General features: G+C 39.2%; 1 protein-coding gene across 1 annotated transcript in view; it reads left to right on the top strand.

Annotated features, from left to right (window-relative positions):
• The first annotated feature begins 2,689 nt into the window (after nt 1-2,689).
• Nucleotides 2,690-25,536, top strand: part of LOC121955143 (uncharacterized protein C14orf132) — a 30,464-nt gene continuing 7,617 nt past the window's right edge. Inside the window, exon 1 of the mRNA XM_042502965.2 lies at nt 2,690-2,945. Coding sequence (XP_042358899.2) covers nt 2,919-2,945 — 27 coding nt within the window. The 5' untranslated portion in view covers nt 2,690-2,918. The remainder of the gene's footprint in view (nt 2,946-25,536) is intronic.

The following is a 25,536-nucleotide window of genomic DNA, read 5'->3' on the forward strand; positions in this document are numbered from 1 at the left end:
CCACGACAGTCCACTGAAATAAATTACTATTTAGCAGTGATGCCTAAGAAGGAGAGGTGCCAACATGACATCATAATCTACAGCTGGAGTACACATAATGGGAAATGCCTCTGTGTGCCTCTCTCCTTGTTTTTTGCCGGGAGCATCTTAATAATCTGCATATGATTTATTGCACTCCCCGATGCGCTGTCACACAATACTTTTAATGGCTAACTTTTACACAACAATAAACAGCTGAGGGACTTTGATGACAACAAGGAGGAGGAGAGAAAAATGGGGACAAACAATAGTTTTAGTCTGCATGGGCCTGATCTAATTTGGATGCAAATGCGCCGAGGTTTCCAGCTCCTGTCCTCCATTTATTCTGCTTTATGCAAATGTTACAATTAGGCCGCTTATCTCGACAGGATGTTCGAATCGGAAACAATAGGAGATAATGGATACTATCAGAGGCAAGCCTCTTAGGGGACAGGGGGTATTTAGATGAAGCTAGCTTCATCCTGAGAGATGATGGGCTTCTGTAAATGAATCTGCAGTGCGGTGTCTGCTGATGGAGACAGAACACTGTGCACAAATGTTTCTTTGGACTGGGCCGTGCTTCTCACATACTGACGGTGAATAACTGAGCGCCTGAAATTTTAGACAATCACAGCAAAGTACCTGAAACTATGTCTAACAGTTTGCTTGTTAACTTTCATGCACACCAATTTTATCACACTTAAGTACTCCCAAAGTACAATAGGAACACAATGTTCCACTTATCAATAAGAAAGATTTAATGTAAAGTACTCACGACCAACACTCGGAAAACTTTTTTTACTCTATTAACAGTGTTGAACATGCATCTAGAACAAAAAAAAAGAAACACATGCTCCTGTGACCAATATGTTGCCGCCTGTAATGTCTGTCTTTATTATCCCTTTGAAACCTGGGTCGACATCACTTTTCTCGTGCTGCATTCACACGCTTTTCACATACATTTAAAACCTTTCAACCCAAAAAAAGTCGGTCTTTCAAAAACAGGAACTGAGGAACTTGGCCAGAAATGTCCCACAAATGACAAGAAAAAGTAAAAGGTGAGAACAAAAAAAATACCCAAAAATTTTCTTTGGAAAAACAAAAAACAAAACAATGCAATATAGAGAGAAAACTAGATTTATATTTTTTTTATATCAAATTCTGTTAAAGAAAAAAAAAGGTTATTTAATGTAACATAATTTTAGCACTGTATTCAGGACATTTTCTTGTTTGTTTTTCCTTGCTTTTATTTATTTATTTTTTCTAATTTACTGGTCATGGGGGCCACTCCATAAGTTACTCATTGCCTTCTTCACATATTTAAAAAAAAAAGCCAAAGAACAAAGGTGAAGATGGTGTTTTCCAAATGTCTTGTTTCCCAATCTCTCTAAGAAAGAAGGTCAGCGCGCCATTAGTTACTGTTACCACCACAAAATGCCAATTCCTGTTCAGCACCAGAAGCTAAAATTGTTACTGAATAATGTTAAATATTCACCAAATGTGTTGTTGTTGTTGTTGTTGTTGTTGTTGTTGTTGTTGTTGTTGTTGTTGTTGATTGACAGGACAGCACAAGTGTGAAAGGGGGAGAGAGAGAGGTTGACATGCAGCAAACGGCTTTTTTATGACAGCTTGCTCATGAGAGTTAGATTTCTGTCATCTAGCAGACCCTAAATATAAGTATTGCCACTATAAAATAACATCCTGTACATTTTAAGTTCTGTGAATTACTATTTTTGTGAACAAAATGAATATATTTGTTCATGCATCACCCATAAAATCACATAAAACTGAAATAATAAACACTAAATATCAAATTATTTTGTGTAATAGTAATGCCTCAAAGTTCCTTTGAGTTCTTGTGTGTTGCTGCATGTCATCAGTTTCCTCCAGCATCATTTGTTAGTTACAGTACACTGTATAAGCCCATGGGTGACAAAAGAAGAATGAACTGTGCCTAATAGCAGACATTTGTTGACATTTACCAATATCATTAGTCTATTATTGCCCTTTGAGTTAGAAAATGCATTGATATTGAGAATATATCCCACACTTACTTATTAAACTGTCCTTACTGCACATATCTCACTAATAGTACATACTATATTTATACTACACTGACTATACTAATACTTGCACTTCAGATTTTGGTAACTGCTGTTCATATTGTTCATTTATTTCACACTGTTCATACTGTCGTGTATATGTTATCATGTACCTATTACTTGGTATTTAAGAGGTTAAAATTCTGAAAATTAATAAATATTTAATATTCATGATTAGGATTGATGGTGGTCAAAAAAAAAAAGAAGCTCAATGAAAGTAGAAAATCATATTTTATTTTTTATAGCCTGAATTTGAAAATTGCATTATGTCTGCAGAACTTTGCATGTAGTTTACTGAAAGTAATTTTCTGTGAATATTGATGAATATATATGAAATAAATATATATGAATATTTGATGTTGGTCCAAAAAAAAAAAAATCATTGAAAGCAGAAAATTGTACTAATATTTTTTAAAGCTTGAAAAGCACATTCTGTGCACAGAGCGATACCAGTGTGCGTAATATTAACGCGCGCCCTAAGGGTTAAATACACTTTCCTTTTGATATAAATTTGATCTCTCGCTCTCTCTCTCTCTTACTCCCTCTTTCTCTCTTTATCTCTCTCTCTCTCTCTCTCTCCGTCTCGCTGCCTCCCCCTCGCCTCCCACTCCTGGACTCTCTCCTTGCTGTGCACACACTGCTCCTGGAGAAGCCCTCATGTTGCTTCGCATGTAGAGGAAAATGCTCTGGGTCACCTCCAGCGGGGGATCCAGTCCTTTTCAGCGGGAATAGGACGACTCTCGACGCCGTTTCAGGAGGACCAGACGCCGGATAACTATCCTCAACACCCCCGCCACCATGGATCTCTCCTTCATGGCAGCGCAGGTAAAGCCCCCGCACTTAATTCCTGCTTTTCATCATCCTCATTAACATGAATTAAAATTTCCGTTGCTAAAAATCAGACAGTGACATTACTGGAACTTTATTTCTGCCTGAGTTGCAATTTAAAAACAGTAGCCAATATTTTTCTATTCCACTGAGATTTGAACCAGTTCAACTACAGCATCTATGTCAGGCAAGTTTGCATTTCAACTTAATACTGAGCCGAATTACACGACATTTTTGACTTGGTTTTCTATAAACATGCTGCATCAGGAAACAATTATTCTGTGAGCAAAACTTTTAGTCCATCTTTGCCAAGTCATTAACATGCTGAAAAATCGTTTGTGATACAATAACTATGGCTAATAGTCACTTTGTAATTTGAGATTTATATGCTCAACCAGGGCCGTAAAGACCGATTTCACAAGGGGGGGGGGGCACCTTCTGCAACCTAATCCTCCAGGCAGTGTTGACAACAGTTACCGTATTGACCGATTGGCATATTTTGACAGATGTTTTGATTTATTGAGGCTTTAGCAAGGGGTTGAGGGAATTAAATGCAAACTAGCTGAAATCTCAGGAGCGAGCACCTCCTCAGAAACAGATGGTTAACTATACAGTTTTTTCAGTTCAGAGTTAACCTACTGATGCCGTAAAACTAAAAAAACTAAAACAAAAAACACAACAAAACAAACAAAATTATTGTCCTTAGCAGAGCTACCAGTTTTAATGCTTTACATTAGTTCATTCGTTGATCCAACCAAAAGTCACCAAATTTAATAAATAATAAATAAATAAATAATAAGCCAAATGCAAAACGAGGAAACAAAAGCTCTTTTCAATTAAATCCATAAAATTATAAGGTAAAAAGTCCTTAGAAATACTGTAGCATTAGTTCATTAATAGTATTTCAAGTTAGAAAGCTCATAATTCCATCAAACTCGCTATAAGAAAAAATTGTAGAGGACCCGCTTTAGATATCACACACACTATCACAACATATGCTTTTCAAAATCAAGTTTTAAAAAGCACTATACATTAATATTATTTAATTAAATAATTTTCTACTTTCACTGAACTTACAATTTAACCAACATCAGTCCCAATAGTATCAGATACACATTTATTTGAACCCTTTAAATGCCATATACTGTACATATACATATATAGACGCTGCATCATTATATATTTTTTAAATTTATTTAGTTAGTTTTTTATTTATTTATTTATTTAGTTTTTATTTTGATGATCACAGCCTGCGATATGAAATAGCAAGTATTTTCTCCATATGCCAAATGATGTCATCAGGTGAAAAACAGTAAAAATGACACATTTTTAAGGCAAAAGCCCAGAGGTACACTTGATGGTGTCGACCATTTAGTGTCCTATGGAGATGACAACATTTACCTCACGCTGCTTTTAAGGCATAGACTTTTTATTTGGTATATTTATATCTAGCATCTGCTTATTGATTTTGCAGAGGAATACAGCAAATCACACCGGCAGCTAACGCACAGAAGTGTCTTTAAATAATTTAATTGTGATCTAATGGGGAGACGTGCACAACTTTAAATTGCATCAAAGCATGCCTAGCATTAGTTAGACTACTGTGAATACTTTTAATCAAGCAATATAACACAAGAGGGTGTGCTTTAACGCCATTTGTGCACTTCCACATCACTGAAGTGCTAAAATGATGTTATAGCACACCTTTGAGTGCAATATTGCTTAATTAAAAGTACAACCTTTTGAGTTATTTTATTAGTTAGCTTTTAGTTATTTTCAATAAGTCAAGAACCAGGTAAAGTCCAAAAGTCAAAATCAACAGCAAAGATATACTGTATGTATTATAATTTCCAAAATTCACAACATGTTGTTATTTTACGAAATTTTATTATATTATATATATGATGCCCTTTAGTGTTTTTAAAAACAGCGTTTTCACTGTGGTCCCAATCATTTAGCCTATATTTCCCATCAGGCCTAGTGTTGGAGTTTTTAGTTTGCAGTAAATTTTGCTGTTTTATGTCAGTTTGTCAGTGTTTTTAACGTGTCTGTTCAGAACATGATGGTTTATGCTGGTTATTATCATCTTTGTGTTATTTTATATGTTGGGGTGCATTTTGCAAAAAAAACCCAACAACAATTGAATCAGTTTAATAGTAATACTTTTTCATGTTAAACTGTCACTAATTACAATAATGGTTTATCCACATTTTTGGCACAATTTAAACATAAAATATGAATTTAATAACTTCCACAACACCCATTATTGACCGTCTTCAGCACCTGATTCATGCATTCCACTTGAATTCTGTTGCACAATTTTCGCCAATTTTCCTTTTTTTTTATCGCTCTATTAACAGCTATAAATGCATTTCAGTATTTAAAATATATACTTTATTTATGTCCCCATGCTTTGGTCAACTCTGTTACCTCACTGCAATAAACTCTCCAAAGCGTTCACATAAAAACCATGTGACCTGCACACAGTGATGTCACTTCCTCTCGAAGGAAACGTGAAAGGCAACGTAGTATGCCGTGCTTTTTCTCGTTATTTTGTGCAGAAAGTTGAGGATACCTCAACAGCAGGTTAATTATTTGTCAAATTTGTTACTGTGCCATTGCAGTGAATCTCTGGTGCATTTTTTTAAAAAACAAAAATATGATGAAATGTAATAAGTCATGCTATGTGGTACGTGGCTGGAGGTTATCACACGGCTACAATATGAATACAGACATTTTGTAACTAAAAAACGGATACAGAAAGCTACATTACACCACGAACATTTACCCTTGGTCTTGGCTCACAATCCATGGACTTGCTCATTTGAATACTTTCTGGAAGCCTCCTCTCAAAATATGATGAAATTTCTCAGACCCCATCACATCCCGACCAATAACAACGTGGCAAAACTGTGTGTGAGAGATGTTAGTAACAGAATCCATCCTCTCTTAAGCCGAGTATTAGCAGGGAGCGGGTGAGTTGTGAGGCTGGAATAATAATAAGCTGTCAGTTGTTCTAGACTTGACTGTCCTTCACCGCTGCATATTGGCCTGAGTATTTAATGCTCTTTTGTGGAAGGATTTTCCCCCATCCTCATTTCTTTTCCAGCCAAGACAAAAGAAAAAAAAGAAAGACCTCTAATCCTCGGCCAAGTGACTTTTTTTTTTTTTTTTCTCAGTGTGTGCGTTGAAATTAATGGCTGCCCTGATTATTTCTGACAGGATGAAGGATTCTCTGTTTATTTATTTATGGTCATAATGAATTCTTCACATGTGAAGAAATCTAGAGTATTAAGGTAGATATAAGAATGTATCCAAAAGCATTTGAAAGGGATTTCTCTCTTAATATGTGTTGGGGATGAATTGAAATAGGGTCCGATGCTGATGTTTAAAACAATAATTTGGCTGGTAGCTAATGCTGTTGTTTTTTTATTATTTTTGTTTTGATGCCTACACACCGCCAACAGCTAAGGCAAAAGTCATTATGTTTTTGGGTTGTCCTCTTCTCAACATATGGCCAACAAAAGAAAATAAAAGTGGGCAATTGCTGTTATTGTTTAGTTCTTGCGCCAAATGATGTAAGAATGTTTTTTACCGTTTTACCGTTTTATGGTGCACACTGTTGTAACGAATCTAACTAATCCACGCCACCCCTGCTGTGGCTGTAATCATAGACTGTATATAAAGATGGACAACATGACAGCTGCCCCAAAGTATACGTTTTCAACCTGTATCGCCCCCTGGTGTCTGTCTGCAGTATAGATCATAAATCCCGCCCCTCCATGTTAGTGTATGGGACATAGGCGAACTAAAAACTCAAAGTACACACCAAATACATTTTTCCCAAAGATGGTCTCTGTCCCTGAAGGTAGTTCTCATCACCTTTATGTTTGTTCAAGTGTTTGTTTTTATGATAAGCTTTTCCGTCATGTGTGACAGCTGTGACAGCCAATCCCCGTGCTCGTATTCAATGGAGCTGCTCGGGATTGGTTGAACGGGTGTTTTGGCGGGAACTCCCCGAGAGAGGAGATTGCTATTGCGCAGACACCAGCTCTCAATGAAATCACCATCGTAAGATGGCAAAGCCTGTGTCTTGGATATTTTAACTAATACCGTTTCTGACTGTAATACAGAGGGTGGAACCTTTGCAGACTGTTTTTTTCATCAGCAGTACTTTGAGGAGTTTAAGTCACATGGTGGCTAATTGATCAGTTGATCCAGTTGGATTGATTGATGAGAGGGGCAGCTGTTTGTGAGTGCATGCAAACTTAAAGACCTATCAGAATGAACGATCCAGTATTACTTTCACTGCGCCTGACATTTTGATGCTCAGGCTGTGCCCAGAGTGCACTCTGTGCTCCACCAGTGTGGTACTATTAATAACCTAACAGTAGTTGTAGTCCAATAGTGCTCCTAATGAACAGTCCAGTTGCAAAAGTATAAAATCAAAACATGGTGGCAGATGTTTTAATTGTGGCAGGCTGCCATGTATAAATGATTGTCTGGGAAACCCTGCCTTTGTACTTTAATACTTTTTCTTTGGGTTAGATTCCACTCCCAACTGTTGCCGCTCCAGGTAGCCATTATGTAATGTCAACTTGTCGCAATATTGTTAAAGTCATTTTTAATGATTATCAAATTTAATATCATATATGTATTCCCACAACTCATTTGGCACATATGCACTTTGGCTTTTGGTCCGATACCCACAAAACTAGTGTCATTCCCATCAGCCTCCGACAAACTTTTTGTTCAGTACTAATTGGAAGATGTTAGCATGCAAAAACTAAGATAGTGAGCATGGTGAACATTTCTTGCTCAACAATAGGATATGAACATTGTGTCATTGTGAGCACATAAATCATTTTTACATTGACAACTGCTCAGGATCAAAAACAAACTTTTGGCCTGAACTTTTATCCATTGTAAAAATGGATTCTTTTAATGTGTTGAATTTTTCATCCTGCACATAGATAAAGCACTTTGCACCATGCATTTTATGTCATACAGGTAATGTCAATGCACTTTTGTCCTCTGTTTAAATTGCTGTTTTGTAATGTTTTGTTTTTTCTCTGTCCTTATTTCTATTATCTGTTAAATGCTAAGGGACTACGGATGTAAATTAGCAGTCCTGCTGACTCCAGCATATTTCCAATTGCATTTTGTACTGATGTTCATTAATATGCTGTGTCCCTTTAAAATAAACATATAATATTAATAAACACTGCACATAGCAGCTGGCGAGGGAAGAACTTCCCATTTATGGAAATATATGGAACCACTTTGCAAACAGGTCAATGTGACAGCAGTTGTTATATCAGATAAGTACTGATGACCCCTACTGACACAAGAAAAAATGATGATGCACAACCTGAAAGCCACATTTTACTCTGCCACTGTAAAAAAGACAATGCAGTAAAGATGCTTAAGGCTTTTCTACTTTAAAAGAAAAAGCCAGTGACAGTGAAAGTGGCAGTGTGTCGCAGGAAGAAAAGCCATAAAGTGAATGAGTCATCCAGTGAGCCGGCGGGTTCTCTCTCTGAGAGCGTCTCAAAGAGACAAGGTATGGCAGCCTGTCTACCCACTTAATGGATCCACTGTACAGGAGCCTTAAAGCATCAGACATTTTAGGCTTTTATCCAGACGTGGCTGGTCAAGTGAGGAAATGAGATAATGCTCCAAATGATGCAATGTGCTTTCATCAGGTGGGTCAAGAAGAAGTTTTGTTTGTGAAGTTTCAGGTGTTATCAATGTATTTCAACCCATTACTATGTCTTTAAAGAGCAGGGTTTTCCCACACATTCATTTTTTGTGGCCACAATAAGAACATCTGCCACCACAATTACATTTTCTATTTTTGGAGCTGGACCGTTAATTAAGAGCACAATTGAAATATATGGAAAACATACTTCAAATGGTGTCTGATGTTCTGCTGCTTCGTCTGTGCCCCCAGTGCACTCTGCACTCTGACAGCGCGATGATATGAATATCATCAACACACTGTCATGGGCACAGATGGAGCAGCAGAACATCAGGTGAAATGTAAAGTGGAACTTTATCATTCATTTTGCTGGTTCTAAAAGTTTGGATTCATACACAAACAGCTTCCCCTCTCATCCACTAATCTGATCTGACCAGCTCTGAACGTATTGACAGATCAGTTGCTCATCCTGTGAATGACAAACTGCTGCTGAGGAAAAAAAAGAACTCATGAAGAGCTCCACCTGTGGTGCGTTCACCAAACTGTAAAAACTTCCAAATTTGAATAGGGGATACAGAATGATACAAGGGGACACACTTATTTACAGGAAAAAAAATGTTGGTGTTGAATTTAATTGAACATCGCACACTCCCCTTTCTTTTCAGAAAGAAACCTGCTTAGGTATATAGCTTGCATAATTTCTTTATGAAATGGGATAAATACTAGTGATGGCCAAATGAAACTTCATGAACCATTTTTTGTTATTTTCTGAGTCAACTAGATGGTGCTCTTGGTTCTAAAAAAAAGTCTCAAGGAATGGCAATTATATATCTCTCAATTCTTTGTTGAACAGAGAGCACTATCTAGCGGGCTCAGAAAACAACAGTGGTTCATGAGGCTTCATTTGGCCATCAATAATGTGAGTGTATAATGTGTGAAAACAGCGTGTCATATGGAAAGAGGATCACGCTTATTAATATGCAGATTAAAAACTGCTCATTCAAGTGCTCACTAATGATGAGAAATATAAATATGATGAATGGGGTTCATTATCTTAAGGCAGGAGGCTGAAGTTAAAGGAAGAGGAGTACGCGCTCATTCATCTCCATCCCTGTGATTTGAATTCTATGTTAATTTTCGAAACACTTTTTATTAGATAAAGTGTTTTCTACCATTTATCACTAACATCTGTAAAAAGATCAAATTAAGCAGAAGACAAGTTTCTGGACAGATCATACACAGTAAACTTCTAGTTGTGTAACCACAACAACAAGCAGGCTCAGACTGGCAATCTGGCAAATGCCAAGAGGGGTAAATCCACCTAGTAGACTGCAGGGTAGTAAAGACAACATGAAGCCTCATGGACATAGACTAAATAATGGCTGTAGCTTCTGTGACATCACCCATATGTTTCTGAGGAGAGCATTTGAAGCTCTGTGAAGGCTCCCCAGCCATCGCCACCTTGGCAATGCCTGACTCCGCCTAACTCCTTGCTAATTCAAAAACAGGCATAGCGTGGATGGATTTTAGGCAGGCTGAATGATGCCAGGTTGCTGAATCATGCAAATCAAACTAGCTAAGGCTAACAAGCTAGGCTATATGCCGCCACCACTTCCTGCTTTGGTTGTGTTCGCTGTAGTTTCCCGTTTTTGGTGATTGGTCACCTTAATTTAATAATGACAGATATATACATTTGGATCTTATATTCAATATCTGTTAGAAATCTATTTGTGTGTAAGTATATACATTTTAAAGATGGACAAAGGTCTTAAAGAAATCTTTACTTTATTGTATTTTCTGACATTCTACTGATTATTTCCAGAGAAACATATGATGAGACAAATGTGCTTTTGGGGAAGCTTAGTTTATCACTGTTTGGAATTTTGGAAGGATCCAAACATCAACCACAAAAATTTGCAGGAAAACATTTTTATACAGCCATCCATCCTTAAAGCTAGACATATAGAATAGTTGTGCTTTGTTCTTCTTTGGCAGAGGGGTATCTCAAAAACCAAAATCATTTTCAAGGATTTTTTCCTCAAGGAAGTCTGCACAGGAGGCAGGTTGGGGTGGTGGACCGGTCAAACAAACACAGAACTTACACTGATTCTTAAAAATGAAAATCTCAATTTTTGCCTCCGCCTTACGTTCCCAAAAAAAGACACAGTCTGGGCCTTCCTTTGGAAGAGACAATTTTCACAAAGAGTTCGTACGTAAAATAAATGTATCCAAATTTGTGCATATACCACACATTTTGAAAGACTGCGATCATGTGACCAATGCACTGATGGAAGCAAACAAGAAAGCAGTCCAGAGCAGAGATAAGACATACTGCTGTGGGGGATGATCACTGTCTTAACTCCAGACTAAACATTTGAGTGATCTCTGAGTCATTTTAACACACATCATCACCATGTTTCTTTCCCTAAACCTAACTATAGTAGCTACAATTGCCTACACCTACCCTCCGTAACTGTACATTAAGGATGTAACGTCATCCGTGGGGCACTAATTCGTATATCATATGAACTGTTGTGCATGCATTTTCATACGACATTGTACAAACTGGTCTATTACTCAAAAGTAAGTCTTTTGAAATCAGTGTTAAACTAAACAGGGAGCCAATTGAAGGTGTATAACAACAGGCATAGGACAGTAGTCTAGGAGAGAGAAACATATTTAGTGTTCTGTAAATCAGCAGATGACATATGCTGTTTTGGACATGTTTGTAGTCTTGAGTTGGTTGAATATGACTTGACATTACATGTCAAACAGCTGAGTCAGTGAACTCTGGGAGCCTAAATAGACCAACCTCTGACTTATCATTCAGTGAGCGAACAACACAAAGAGCCTCGGAGCTTGAACTGTTCCTGTCAGACTTAAGTGTACGAGAGCACAGAAGCGTCTTTGCTCTTGTCTTACATTTCAGACATGTAAGTGGCCTTCATCTTACACTGAGGGAGCAGCAGGGCTCTGGCACGTTGCCAGAGGCCCCTCTGCAGCGGACACATGGCTGATGGATGGATGCACTCTCATAATATATGATGCTCTCGAGGACAGTATCTGTGTTCTCTCTTCGACAAAATCTAATGTTTTACTTTTTTAGAGTGGTCAGTCTCACGAAACATATGATTTCCCTGCAGCAAGTGATTTCTTAAAAACTTTAAAAACTGGAATTAGGCAGACTGTGCTAAGCTGAATGACCATCACGATTCAGTCCAAACTCGTGGCATGTTGCCGCTCTGTCGGTGATCTTCTGCATCCACGTTTTAGGTATTCTTCTGCGTGAGCTGTTTACACTCCAGGATGCTGTAACTGTGATGTCAACAAATGCACATAAAGCGATTACGTCATGGTGGGATGACGCAGTCTCTTACCGTGATGTCACGGCATGCTGAAAGCAGCATGGTCCTTATGTTTATGTGACAGCGTGGACTGTCATGATGGTTGGGAACAAAGGCAACAAAGTCACAGACGGTTAGGTTTTGGCAAAAGAGGCACATGGTAAGGTCTAAAAAAAAAAAAGCCACACACACACACACATCCCCACAGGAAGCAAACTCTGGAATCTGCACAAAAGTCGTTTGTGGGACCTAACCAACTCCCCACTGACCCACCCTGTAAGCACACTGGCTCCATCAGCAGTGCATGACGGTAACCTCGCTGAACCGCATCATGTTACAGACTTGCAGCGTCCCACATTTGTAAGCACTAATTCCACTCATTTATGAAGTTGTGCAAGCTCCTGCTTTGTCAACAGCACCATTCTGCAAATATTTCACAGTAAAATGCCTTTTGGCAACAACTGATGAAATTCTGTCAACAGAGACGTTGGCACAGGACTTTTATTTTGAAATGGGAGGAGGAAAGTTGGAGTATATCTCTGTGGCAGAGAGAGACTTTCAAACTGAGTATAAGGTGAATTAGAGTCAATTTAATTATCAAAATACCAAGGGTGCCACAGGGTTTCACACTTGGTCCATTTTTTTTCCTTTATATGCTTCCCTTAGGACACCTTATCAGCCACTTTAGGGGGATATCTTACCATCATTATGCTGATGACACACAAATATACTTATAATATATAATTAAATGGCTTACTTCAATCAAGGAAAAGATGACTTGCAATTTTCTGCAACTCAATTCAGACAAGACAGGTAATCATTTTTGGCCCTCATTACCTTGCATGCAGATTAAACAGTTTATCGGTCCACTGGCATATAATGTAAAATCTACAGTGAGAAATCTTCAACTTTGAACCATATGTCAATAACGTTATTCAAACCTGCTACTTCCACCTCAGAAATATTGCAAAAATCAAATTAGCTGTGTCCTCTTCAGACCTTGAAAGGCTTATTCACACTTTTGTGTTCTCACATTTTGACTACTGCAATGCATTATTTACATGCCTTACATGCAAAACATCACTGGCCTGGCTTCAACTTGAGCAAAACTCTGATGCTCAAATTTTAATTGAATTGATTTTAAGATTCTTTTAATTGCTTTTAAGGCCTAACATGGTTTAGATCCAAGATATATATTCGAACTCTTAACCTCATACGTTCCTGGTCGGGATCTAATATCTTCTAGTCTTCCCTCGTTAGGCGTCCCAAGACTAGTAACTAAAGGTGATTGGGCTTTTGCCATCAGGGCCCCCACCCTCTGGAACTCCCTGCCTGAGCAAGATTAGGCATGCCAACACACTGCCTGCTTTTAAATCATTGCTTAAAACAGATTTTTACAGGAAAGCTTTTATTTAAATGACTGGTTTGCACATTTGTAATATGGAAATTTTGTTTTTATGTCTTTTACACTTTTATCTTAGCTTCTAATATTGTTTTATTTATTGTATTTGTATATTTCATTGCATATTCTTTGCACTTTGTAAAGTTGTTTAGATACCTGCTATACTAATGCTATACTAAAAGCTTATTCATTATTATCATTATATGGAAAAGCCCTAGGCCATCTGACCACCCTCCAGTGTACAATAACAATGTCACCATTTCTGTCTGAACGTGATCTCATCTGATGCCGTCCAGCCTTGTTTCGCTTGGACACAAAAGATGGTGTTTGGCGTCACGAAAGCGTCACGATTTGACGACTTTGGAGTGAGAGCAACGGCTTTAGTTTTAAGTTGTAATCTTTGCCTTCATCCTTCATCAAACAGGTCTGAGGCCCTTCTGAGACGATGAATCACTCTTTAAATTGACTGGTCTCGTTGTAAAACGTTCTGGTTAATCTAAAGGTCGATGTCAAGGCCAATAAAATGTTTAAATCCTGTTTATTTACCAACAAAAAGCATTCACATAAGATTTATAACCCCGCTGGGTGCTATCAGCTGGTTGCAGTGTCACACCAGCCCAAACATTGAGCAGGGAGGAGGAAGGATATCTCCTTTATGATGTTATCGGTTCCAGATGTATTATATGTGGCCGCACGGCTTCATGATGCCAGAGCTCATTCATCTTCAATCCATTATCAGTCCCCGCTCATGGAAGGACAAATGAAAGGTGAATGAGGTGTCTCGGCCGCTGTCACTGTCTGCTTCCCCAAAATGCTCAGCTGATGATAAATATGTCTGAGTGATATCATGTCAACAATTCCATTGCCACAAGAGCTAACCTCTGCATCGGCCCCAGTGTTGCTTTGAAGGAGAGGCTCATCTCGACAGCTGATTTGTGACATACAGTCAGTGTGTAACAGGTGGTAGTGCTGAGGCTGCATTCTCATGCAGATAGGCTTCATAGGCTCATTAGTGTGGTTGCAAGTATATGTAATGTTTTTTGTTTGCCCTTTTTTTATACATCTTTTACGTACTATTATCAAAAACGAGATGCCTGCCATCTACAGACCACTGTTCCAGGCCAACAATCAGCAAAACTGATTGTTTTTTGAAAGGATTTATTGCAGTTTGTAAGTCATGAAAGGTGTTTTTTTTTTTTACATTGCTGCTCCAAACTGGGTATTGCAAGCCAAAACGTGCTCTTTTCCTAACCATAGCTTTGTGTTTTTTGTGTCTAAACTGTTAAAGTACACTAAGTGTTAAAATAAAGTTTCAATGTATCTGCTACATAATTATGTACAAATTAGGGACGTCGATGGTTAACGGTTAACAAGCTCACAGTGAATAAGCAAATGAGGTGTGCTTTTGTACCTGCAGAGTTCCAGTAGTGACCATTTAGTCACATTTGTAACCATGAGGCATCAGTGCGGCTTTTAATGATGTAAGAAGTATGAACCTGAAAGCTTTTTTTTCCAGCTCACACTGAATAAATCCAGAGTTTAGTTTTCATCTAACTCCTTACCTGCTTCTGTTGACCAGAAGCTTTAAGTTTACACCAAAAACATCAACACTTCCAGCCTGAGATGAGATGGGTGGTTCAGAATAAAAACATTCGTACATCCATTTTGGTTTATTCCATTTTCACAGTACTTTATTAACTTTATCATAACAACATTTTTTTAATGCTTTATAAAAATACCTTTATCTTTATTCTAACATCATTTTAACTTTATTATATTACTTCTTTTTTCAACTTTATTACAAGAGTACTTCAATTATTATTATAACGGTACTTTATTTATCTTTATTATAACAGCACTGTGTTTAACTTAATTATATCAGTACATTATTTATTTTTATTATAACTACTTTAACTTTTTTATAGCAGTGCTTTTTTTGAATGTATTATATTAGTACTTTATTAAATTATTATATTATTATTATTATTATTATATCACTATTGTAACTTTATTACATCACTAATTTATTTAACTGTACTTAATTATATCACAATACTTAATTATATCACTTCTCTATTTAACTTTATAACAACATGTGAATTCATTTAACTTGATTATATTAGTACTCTACATAACTTTCTAATATAACAATAGCTACTTTATTTAAATTAATTATAACAAGTTTATTTGGTAGTGAAGTATTTCAGTAGTCCCCTCCCTGAGCTACCACCTTATCGTGGTGGAGGGGTTTGCGTGTCCCAGTGATCCTAGGAGCTCAGTTGTCAGGGGCTTTATGCCACTGGTAGGGTCACCCATGGCAAACAGGTCCTAGGGGAGGGACCAGACAAAGTGTAGCTCACCGGACCCCTTTGATGGGCCCAGCCAGACCCAGCCCGAAGAGGCGACGTGGGAACTCCTTCCTGTGGGCTCACCACCCATAAGAGGGGCCAAAGGGTTCAGGTGCTGTGTGAGTTGGGTGACAGCTGAAGGCGGGGACTTTCGCAGTCCGATCCTCGGCTGCAGAAGCTAGCTATAGGGACATGCAATGTCACCTCTCTGGCGGGGAAGGAGCCTGAGCTGGTGCGCAAGGTTGAGAAGTTCCAACTAGATATAGTCGGCCTCATCTCGACACATAGCGTGGGCTCCGGGAACCAGTCTTCTCGAGAGGGATTGGACTCTCTTCCACTCCGGAGTTCCCCCTCTGGAAAGGGGCGGAGCTGTCAACTGATCACCACCTCCTTTCAGGCCCTCTTGGCCTGTGGGACTCCTGAGGCAGCAGGCATAGGAGGAGTTCGGTGAGGCTTTGGAGAACGACTTCCGGATGGCTTCGAAGAGGTTCTGGACCACCATCCGACATCTCAGGAGGGGATTGTAAGCAGTGCTCTGTCAACACTGTGTATGGTGGGGAGGGTGCGCTGCTGACCTGGACTCAGGACGTTGTGGACCAGTCGAAGGAATACTTCGAAGACCTCCTCAATCCCACCAACACACCTTCCGATGAGGAAGCAGGGCCTCGGGACTCGGGGGTGGGCTCTTCCATCTCTGGTGCTGAGGTTGCCGAAGTGGTCAAATAGCTTCTCTGTGGCAGGGCCCCGGGGGTGGATGAGATCTGCCCGGGTTCCTTAGGGCCCTGGATGTTGTGGGGCTGTCATGGTTGACATGACTCTGCAACATTGCGTGGACATCGGGGCAGTGCCTCTGGACTGGCAGACCAGAGTGGTGGTCCCTCTTTTTAAGAAGGGGGACTGGAGGTTGTGTTCCAACTATAGGGAGATCACACTCCTCCTCCCTGGTAAGGTCTATTCAGGGGTACTGGAGAGCAGGGTCCACCGGAGAGTCGAACTTTGAATACAGGAGGAGCAATGCGGTTTTCGTCCTGGTCGTGGAACTGTAGACCAGCTCTGGTCCCTTGGCAGGATCCTTGAGGGTGCATGGGAGTTTGCCCAACCAGTCCACATGTGCTTTGTGGACTTGTAGAAGGCATTTGACCGTGTCCCTCGAGGAGTCCTGTGGGGGTACTCCAGGAATATGGGGTATCGGACTCCCTGACACAGGCAGTCCATTCCCCGTACGACCCGTGCCAGAACTTGGTCCGCATTGCCGGCAGTTAGTCGGACTCGTTTCCGGTGAGGGTTGGACTCCGCCAGGAATGCCCTTTGTCACCGATTCTGTTCATCACTTTTATGGACAGAATTTCTAGGCACTGCCAGGGTGTTGAGGGGGTCTGGCTTGGTGACCTCAGGATTGGGTCGCTGCTTTTCGCAAATGATGTGGTCCTGTTGGCTTCATCAGACCTTCAGCTCTCACTGGATCGGTTCGCAGCTGAGTGTGCAGCAGGGATGAGAATCAGCACCTCCAAATCCGAGGTCTTGGTTCTCAGCTGTAAAAGGGTGGAGTGCCTCCCTTTCCAGATCAGGGATGAGATCCTGCCCCAAGTGGAGGAGTTTAAGTACCTCGGGGTCTTGTCCACGAGTGGGGGAAGGATGAAGCGGGAGATCAACAGGCGGATCAGTGCAGAGTCCGCACTACTGCAGATGCTGCACCGATCCGCCTGTTGATCTCCCGCTTCATCCTCGGTGAAGAGGGAGCTGAGCCTAAAGGCAAAGCTCTCGATTTACTGGTCGGTCTTCATTCCTACCCTCACCTATGGTCACGAGCATTGGGTAGTGACCAAAAGAACAAGATTGTGGGTACAAGCGGCCAAAATGGTGTAGGGTGGCTGTGCTCTCCTTTAGAGATAGGGTGAGGAGCTTGGTCATCTGGGAGAAGCTCGGAGTAGAGCCGCTGCTCCTCTGCATTGAGAAGAGCCAGATGAGGTGGCTCGGGTAGGAGACCTAGCGGAAGACCGAGGACACGCTGGAGAGACTATGTCTCTCAGCTGGCCTGGGAAGAGCCCTGGGATCCTCCAGGAAGAGCTGGACGAAGTGGCCGGGGAGAGGGAAGTCTGGGCTTCCCTGCTTAGGCTGCTGCCCCCGTGACCCGGCCCCGAATAAGCAGAAGAAAATGGATGGATGGATGGATATTTTAGTAGTCCTGTAAATAGGCCATATCACCCAGCCCTACCTGAGGGGAACATGAATATATGTCTCTAATAACTGTCAGAACTAGTTGTAAATATATTTCAGTATAGACCATCTTTAGAATCATGTTGATAGAATGACTTGTAAAGAATGAGACAGCCTTTGTCTCTTTTGTCATTGATGAGGTAGGCAAACGCTGACACTTCCTAAAATGACTGACTGTTTCTTTGATATTCCTGTCTGTGCTCTCACAAATGACTTAAGTACGACTTGTGATGTGGAGGACCACTTCATGAGGGGGTGCTAAGCTTCACGGTAAGCTCTGCTACATGTGAAACACACAGGCACAGAGAGGAGAAAAGACACAATGACACGTCTGTATTTAGCAGAGCAGTGATAATAAACTCATTATGGGAATAAGACATGCCAAATTATAGAATACTGCAGAACGTCAATATGACAAATGACTTCGGCTCTTTAAGTGTCAGCCGCTCATTTTAGAACTTGTGAAAAGGCCATCCACTATAGATTATCAGGGTAGAAATACAATAATTGCGCCACTGTTTTCAAAATTAGCTCTTGGAAGTAGAAGATGATTAAACGCCTGGCGCAGTGTGTTTCTGAGTATCGCTAAGGAAAGAAAGGCAGCAGTGTTTTGAGATAATGCACTTATTAAAGCTTTTTTTTTTTGCTTGTCATTTGGAGGAAGCTCTGGAATACAGATCAGGTTCTGAATGTGAGCGGGCATTACCATTCTGCAGGAATGTCGCGTGGATTTTAAGGTTCCCACAAATCAAAAGTTACAAGCTTTCACTAATGGAATTCAAAGAGAAGAAATGTGGAGAAAACAAAAGCAGCTGGCTGTTGTGCTGCAGATCAGTCAGAGTCCCTCGAGGTATTACAAAACACAAAACATGAAACAGTGCGCCGCAAACTGTTGTTTGATGAAACAACTTTCATACAGATTACTGAATTGTTTGGTTTTTCCCCTGAACAGGAATACAACAAAATCAAATCTGACGTCTTTTCTGGACTGTTATCGACTTCCTCCAGCTTGTCCAGGAGGAACCATTTGTTCCAATATTGTTTTGTTTGTTCTACAGTTTATTTGAATTTAGTTTTGGAAGGCATTGTATGCATCAATAAGATACCGCACACTGCATGCAACAGTACATACTTTGCAAAGGCAGCTGCTGTACAAACTAATGATGGTAAAAAAAAGAAAAAGTATGCAACCCTGGGCCTCACACAGCAACATTCTCCTACATTTCTCTGATATTTTCTCCTTGTGGTAAGAGAAAATACAAGAGAAGTCAACTCCAGATGCACCAAACATTCTTAACCACCCAAATCTGGGTGGTCACGAGACTGGAGAGATTACACTAAAAAAAGAGAAGAACTACTAAGAACTAAGAACTGAAACTGATGCACTGTTACATAAAGTAAATGTGATTTCAGGGAAATGTACTTAAGTATTAAAAGTAAAAGTCTACATACTAAAAGGTTTAAATAAATTGAATAAATGAACTGCATTTAAATAATTAGAAGACAAAGCAAGTCCTCGTACATACAGTATATATGAGAAGCAGCAAAAATGTTTATTGCATTAAAAATGATTTACACATTGAAAGAAATAGTTGCCAATTAGAGTTTTAGGGTCACATTGCAGGAAACAAAGTTTTGGGGTTTTTTTGTTTGTATTTTTGAGAATTCAAGAATAAAGTCATAACATTGGGGTTATAATTTTACCAGAATAAAGTTTTAGTTTTATGAGAAAAAAATAGTTTTGAATTTATGAGAATAAACTCCTAATACAACAAGAATATCGTCACAATTTTAAGGGAAAAAAGTCACAATTTTATGAGAACAAAGTCATAATTTTATGAGAAAGGGGATATTATACTATGGAAATAAAAATATTGCCAGCAAACTATAAAACAGGCAAGAGTGCAGGCTGTATCCTTGGCAACCACTGTTGCCGGTGTTGTGCCAGCTAACAGCTAACCTGTTGACCTTATAACTATATTCTTGAAATCTAACTTTTTTATTTTCTTTAACATGGCCCTAATCCTCCATCATAGCAATTTATTAACTAATCAACTAAATCTCTCAGCTGCAATTGTAGTTTTCCAATAATAGAAGTGGAGTAAAAAAGTATGTTTCCCTCTAAGGTGTAGTGGAGTACAAGTAGAAAGAGTCATGAGATTAAAATACTCCAGTACGGAAAAGTAACCTCAAATTTGCTAATTTGTACAGTACTCAGTGTACAGTACTTCAGTAAATGTACTTAGTTACATTCCAGCTCTGATCAGAAGAGGGACGCAGAGTAACTGAAATTACTGAAATTAAGTGTAGTATGATCCCTTTAGCCCTTAAATTAAATAATTCAGTCATTATAAATTACTCAAAAACTTCATCAAAATTTGGTTAAATGATTTTCATGCATTTTTAAATGTTTCTCAAAAATATGACTTATTTTTCCTTGTGTCAGACAACAATTTGTGGATCATGAGAGATGTTTTTCTCTTATACCACTTCTAAAATTTTCTTTTCCCTAAGAGAGGAGCAAAAATAAGAAAACAACTGGGAATCCCCAAAATCATATGTACTAACAAAATAAGAACAAATTGTGGACACAAGCAAAAATAAGAGAAAATTCATTCTTATAATGTTTCTTGCATGACACCTGTGTCTTTAATTTGTTGTCCACCACACTTAGAGCTACATTTCCCTTGATGCTTCGCCACACAGGTTCAACTGATACAAGTGTTCTGCATTAACACTGATCAAGTGATGTTCTTCTAAGCTCTGCAGTACAGCAACCTCAGGCTGCTCGTTTCTGTCTTGAAGGAGGTCCACCAAAAGCTTGCACTAAAAGATCTTATTTTCTACTTTATTACATTTATTTTAAGAGAAAAAAACAAGTAGAAATGCACCTTGTTGTTGACTAAAACCCAATGCATTTTAATAAATCCATTGTGCTGGAGTACAGAGCCAACACAACAGAATAATGTTTTACCAAGTCCTCACAGACTGCACGGTACATTGTGTTTTGAGAACAACAGAAAGTGAGCGCTCGGCCTGCTCTCAGCGTACAAACAGCTGCTGCAGGCTGTGACTCTGTGGTAGGACGCACTGCATCATTTCCTCATGTGTTGGCCCCGCAGGAGACACATAGAGGAGCATTTAAACCACAGAGAGCACTTAAACCCCCCATGACTGTCATCCAACAGGAGGCTAATATGTTGCCCGTAGCAACACCACGATGTTCAGCCTGTGTGACAGCTGCCTTGTAAAGTGCTCTGTGAGTCCATATGGATCAGACCACCAGGAGACAGACAGTGATACAAACACTGTGAGTAACATTAATACCTGATCCTCCAATGACACAGTGTGGCTGTATCAACTAATTCATTCTTTTCCTCATATGATGTGTGAGGTCTAACTCACACATCACACGCCAAAGCTGCTAAAACCTTAATGAAATTCTACAATATACTCATGGAAAATATTAAAAATGATTTACCTTGTAAAGGTAATTTTGCAGAGATAAAAGATGCATTTTAGCAATCTTCTTATTGAAGTTTTCAAATTAAGTTCAATAAACAATTAAAAATTGAACTTTATTAATCTATTATTGATTCATTTTTTTCCCAGACTGTAAAATGATGCTTTCTGACCATTTTTGTGGATATATTCAGTGCTACTGGTTTCTTTAGGACCCTGGCTCTTTTTTTAAAGATTTGTTTTTGTATTGGAACATGATGTGTTGTGTAAAACAGCAAAAAATGGGTATGTTACCTAGAGACAACATGAGTTGTGATGTTTTAGAAGATGCAAAGCGATAATGTCCAGGAAATCCGTCTAGTTGTTTGATTTTGAAGGCAATATTAAACAATTAATTTGAAGTTTTGGCATATCCGCAGTTGGTGATGAATTTGGCATTGAAACAGATGTTTTGTGACAGCTGATTGGCTCAGAGTGCATCTCAAGCTGTTGCCATCCTTTCTTGAATAAAGAGAATATAATTAAAAAGTAGTAATCAATTTGTTTTCAAGAAGGGAGCTGTTGCTTCTTTTATTTTGTATACTAAAGCTGATTAGAAGCCAAGTAAGACTGACCGATTAAGCCAGGAATCACTTTTGTTCACAGATTTAATTGAATGAATTTGAATGATTCCATCAAATAGCAAACGGGATTAGGAGTCTGTCAATCTTTGTGAAAATGCTAATCTTCTTTTACCTCGATTAACTTTCAGCTGTGTTTGGTAAATAGCATGTGCAAACAAGACATTTCTTAAATCTCCGCTCTCAGTTTTCCATCCTTGCGAGAATGCACTCAATCGTAATTTGACAGACACCGTGGTAACTGAATGGAGTGAATATTTATAGCAGCGTTCGCTTGTGGAGCTGTGGCAGTGACAAATGGCTGAACTGGGGGAGTGCAGAAAATCAACAAGATGAGGCTGTAAATCCAGGTTGTGTGTCCAGGTCTGTCTGGAGCCTCCAGCCTCCCCTGTCCTGTTGATGCCTCCTAATTATCGGCTGAGTTACAAGTTTGCAGGCTGCCCATCGGGGATCCAATACGTGAGATTCATTTGTTGTGGTCAGAAAGCCATTTCACAAAGCTGCTGTGGCTGTGACGGACAAGTCTATTACCCAACATGCAGCTTCCAGGGCCGGCTCGGACAAAACTTTTGTACTGTAGCACAAGTGAATGGCCAGCCTATCACCAGAGTAGCTGCAATGTATTACCACTGGATGTAAAATCAGCTTAGTGGCCAGAAGAAAATGTTTCCCTTGTAGGATTTGCATGTTTCCTACATGTCATCAACATGTTCTCATCCCAACTCGTCACATGGTTCTGCTCTGTCAGCGACCTTCTACTTATCATGTTGTAGGTACCGTGACATTGCTGCATTTCTATCAGGGATAGTGTCAGTAAAAGCGAGTGAAGATGATCTTTTCCTAATCTTAAACTTAAGATGTAAGTTACACAATATCGGTTATATAATAATGTACAAATTTAATGTATTTGTGGTTTGCAGAACTGACAATGTCCTGGTGCTTAAGGTCAAAAAGTGGCTCTATTTTTCTCAATGCATAGTTTCACTAAAACTTGTGATAAAAATGTTTCCAACCCCAAACCCGTGTCGGACTTAGCCATCAAAAGAAAATCCCAAGAATCAATCAAGGTAGGTTCTGTGCCTTAACCTGTCCAAACTTAAATCATCAAGGTGGCAGATCAGAAAATGATCATATGAATTATTTTTTGTGGCAGAGATCTGTAATGGCTTTGGAAGGCAAGGTCATAGCAGTGTATTTCATTTTGTAATGAGCGCTCTGTTTAATTTAGGTGTCCCCATTGTAATTCCAGTCGGCCAGCAAATACAATACCAAGACTTCCACATGTGGTTCCCCTAAACAAAGTGCTGCCACTGTGAATGCCATTAATTACACCTGTCAAGACATCAGAGGCACTAAAACCTGACCCAGGACCCAAAGCAGACCAAATATACTCGATTTAAAGACATGGAGGCTCTTGTTTTACTGCACTGGGTCTTGCGTCTGTAACAACATGTTCTCATCCCAAGTCGTCTCGTGTTGCAGCTTTGTCAGTGGGCTTCCTTGTCCTTGTCACATGGTGGGGCTATGCACGGATGGTTTGGTTTAGGCAACACAGGTGGTCACAGGTGGTTAGGTTTAGGGGAAGGAGGAAAATGTTAAGGTGTAAATAAAAAAAAAGCATCACATTTAAACAAGACGCAAACACAGAACTCCTGCATCAAAGTTTGGATTTGTGGGACCCATCCACCACCCCTTCTGTCCGCCAAATACCAGCAGTGTTACAACCTAATGCTGTCCTGTCACATGTGCATGTGACTGGTTCTGCCAGGCCATGCTCTGATGCTGTCCGGTGGCGTTCCATGCCCACACGAAAGGTGGCTTTTGGTTCACAACCTGTTTAACATCCCATCGTGAGCTCTAATTTTCTTATAATACATTATTAAAATTACTGATGCAAAGATTTTTGAAAATATTTAAATCAAAATAGTGCAAATTTAAAATGTTGCCTGTTTTTTCCACCAAATGATAAAAAAGTATCAATAGTGGCCTCGATAAAGACTTGGATGCTGAAGGAGTCTCTGTAATGGTAAAAATATCAATAAAAATGAATGATCCCCATCCCAACTCCTAACCCCTCCACAGCTGCAGCCTCCTGTCCAAATATGATCACTTCTGGCTCCATAAAACCAAAATTGCAATGGCCATAATGGGGAACTTCAAAAACAGTCCACAAACCAATGGATGACATCACTTTATACAGCCTATGAATTTTCATAAATGTGGTAAAAGACTGAAAGGAATGAGGAAATATTTTTGCAGATATTTGTTGATAACGAACATGGCCTATGCAGCATATGCAATTTATGTAACTGCTTTGCATAATAGATGCAAAAATAAATGAGTCAGTATCTCCTCTCTGTTAGTTTGGAGACAGAGAAGAAGAAGAATTGTTTGGGTAGACTTAATGGTTTAATGGTGTGACGTTGATGTGTGTGTTTATCATGAACTCTAATGGCCCAAAGTGAAACTCATTTAACACTGCTGATGAAGGAAATTAGTGACAGAATGAAAATGCAAGTGGTTCAATGTTCTCAAGGTGACATCAGCAGCACTGATGGTCCTTTCTAAAGCAAATCAGGAACTTTCTTAACAAAGAACAATGTTTTCCCTGGGCTGATTGCTTGATTGTGTGCCTCCGCAGGTTTCGGCAGTGCACCACTGCAGAATGAATAAATGGGAGATGCTGGAATTAATTTTTGGCATTATGTTGGGCTTAAAAAATACATATATTTGGCCTGGCAGCCCACAGTGCCTCTACAGTTATGGAGCAAACACACTGAACAGTGTAAAATACTGATTACATGTCATGTTTTTATATCATGACTTTGTGGGCTGATTAGAAATGTTTTTAAATAAACTATACCATATGCACTTTATCTTCAGGGTTGTTCTGCAAAGATAGTGTCCTTTTGGGCATTCTAGTACGTTTCCTGTCATTCAAACAGCATTACTTCAGTTTCTCTGTCATTAACAGGTGTTAATGCTCAAAATCAATCAAATGGAAATGTGATCTGTCCACCGCTGATTCCGTCACAGCACTTTGCTTGATAAGATCAGCAAGAAACTCAGTGACCTTACCTGAAACACACAAGAAAAGTAAGGAATTTCATTCCAAGAAATCAAAAAGGGCATGTTTTGAAATTCCTACAAAAAAAATTAACTCACATGCATTCTTTATGAAGTTATCAAATCAGCATTAACAGTTAGCAAATGGTTAACTCCTAGCTACTAAAGCAAGGATATACTCATGGACAGTTTGAACAAAGTGTGGTTTTAGGCATGTCAGCGTAATTTGTCCTACCACTTCATCCAGACCAAAATATCAACAAGTCCAAATTAAACTCTAAATTAAACTACAGAATGCTTTGTTTATTTATGTCCTCTATTATGACACATATCACTATTTTCTGACCTAACGTTCCTATAGATGACAGCACGTATGTATGCCTTTCAATACTGTTGGAAAAAAATACATTGGTTGTATGTTTAGAAAA

This window comes from Plectropomus leopardus, chromosome 16 (assembly GCF_026936395.1).
Source record: "Plectropomus leopardus strain MGB_pleo_1.0 chromosome 16, ASM2693639v1, whole genome shotgun sequence".
NCBI lineage: Eukaryota > Metazoa > Chordata > Actinopteri > Perciformes > Serranidae > Plectropomus > Plectropomus leopardus.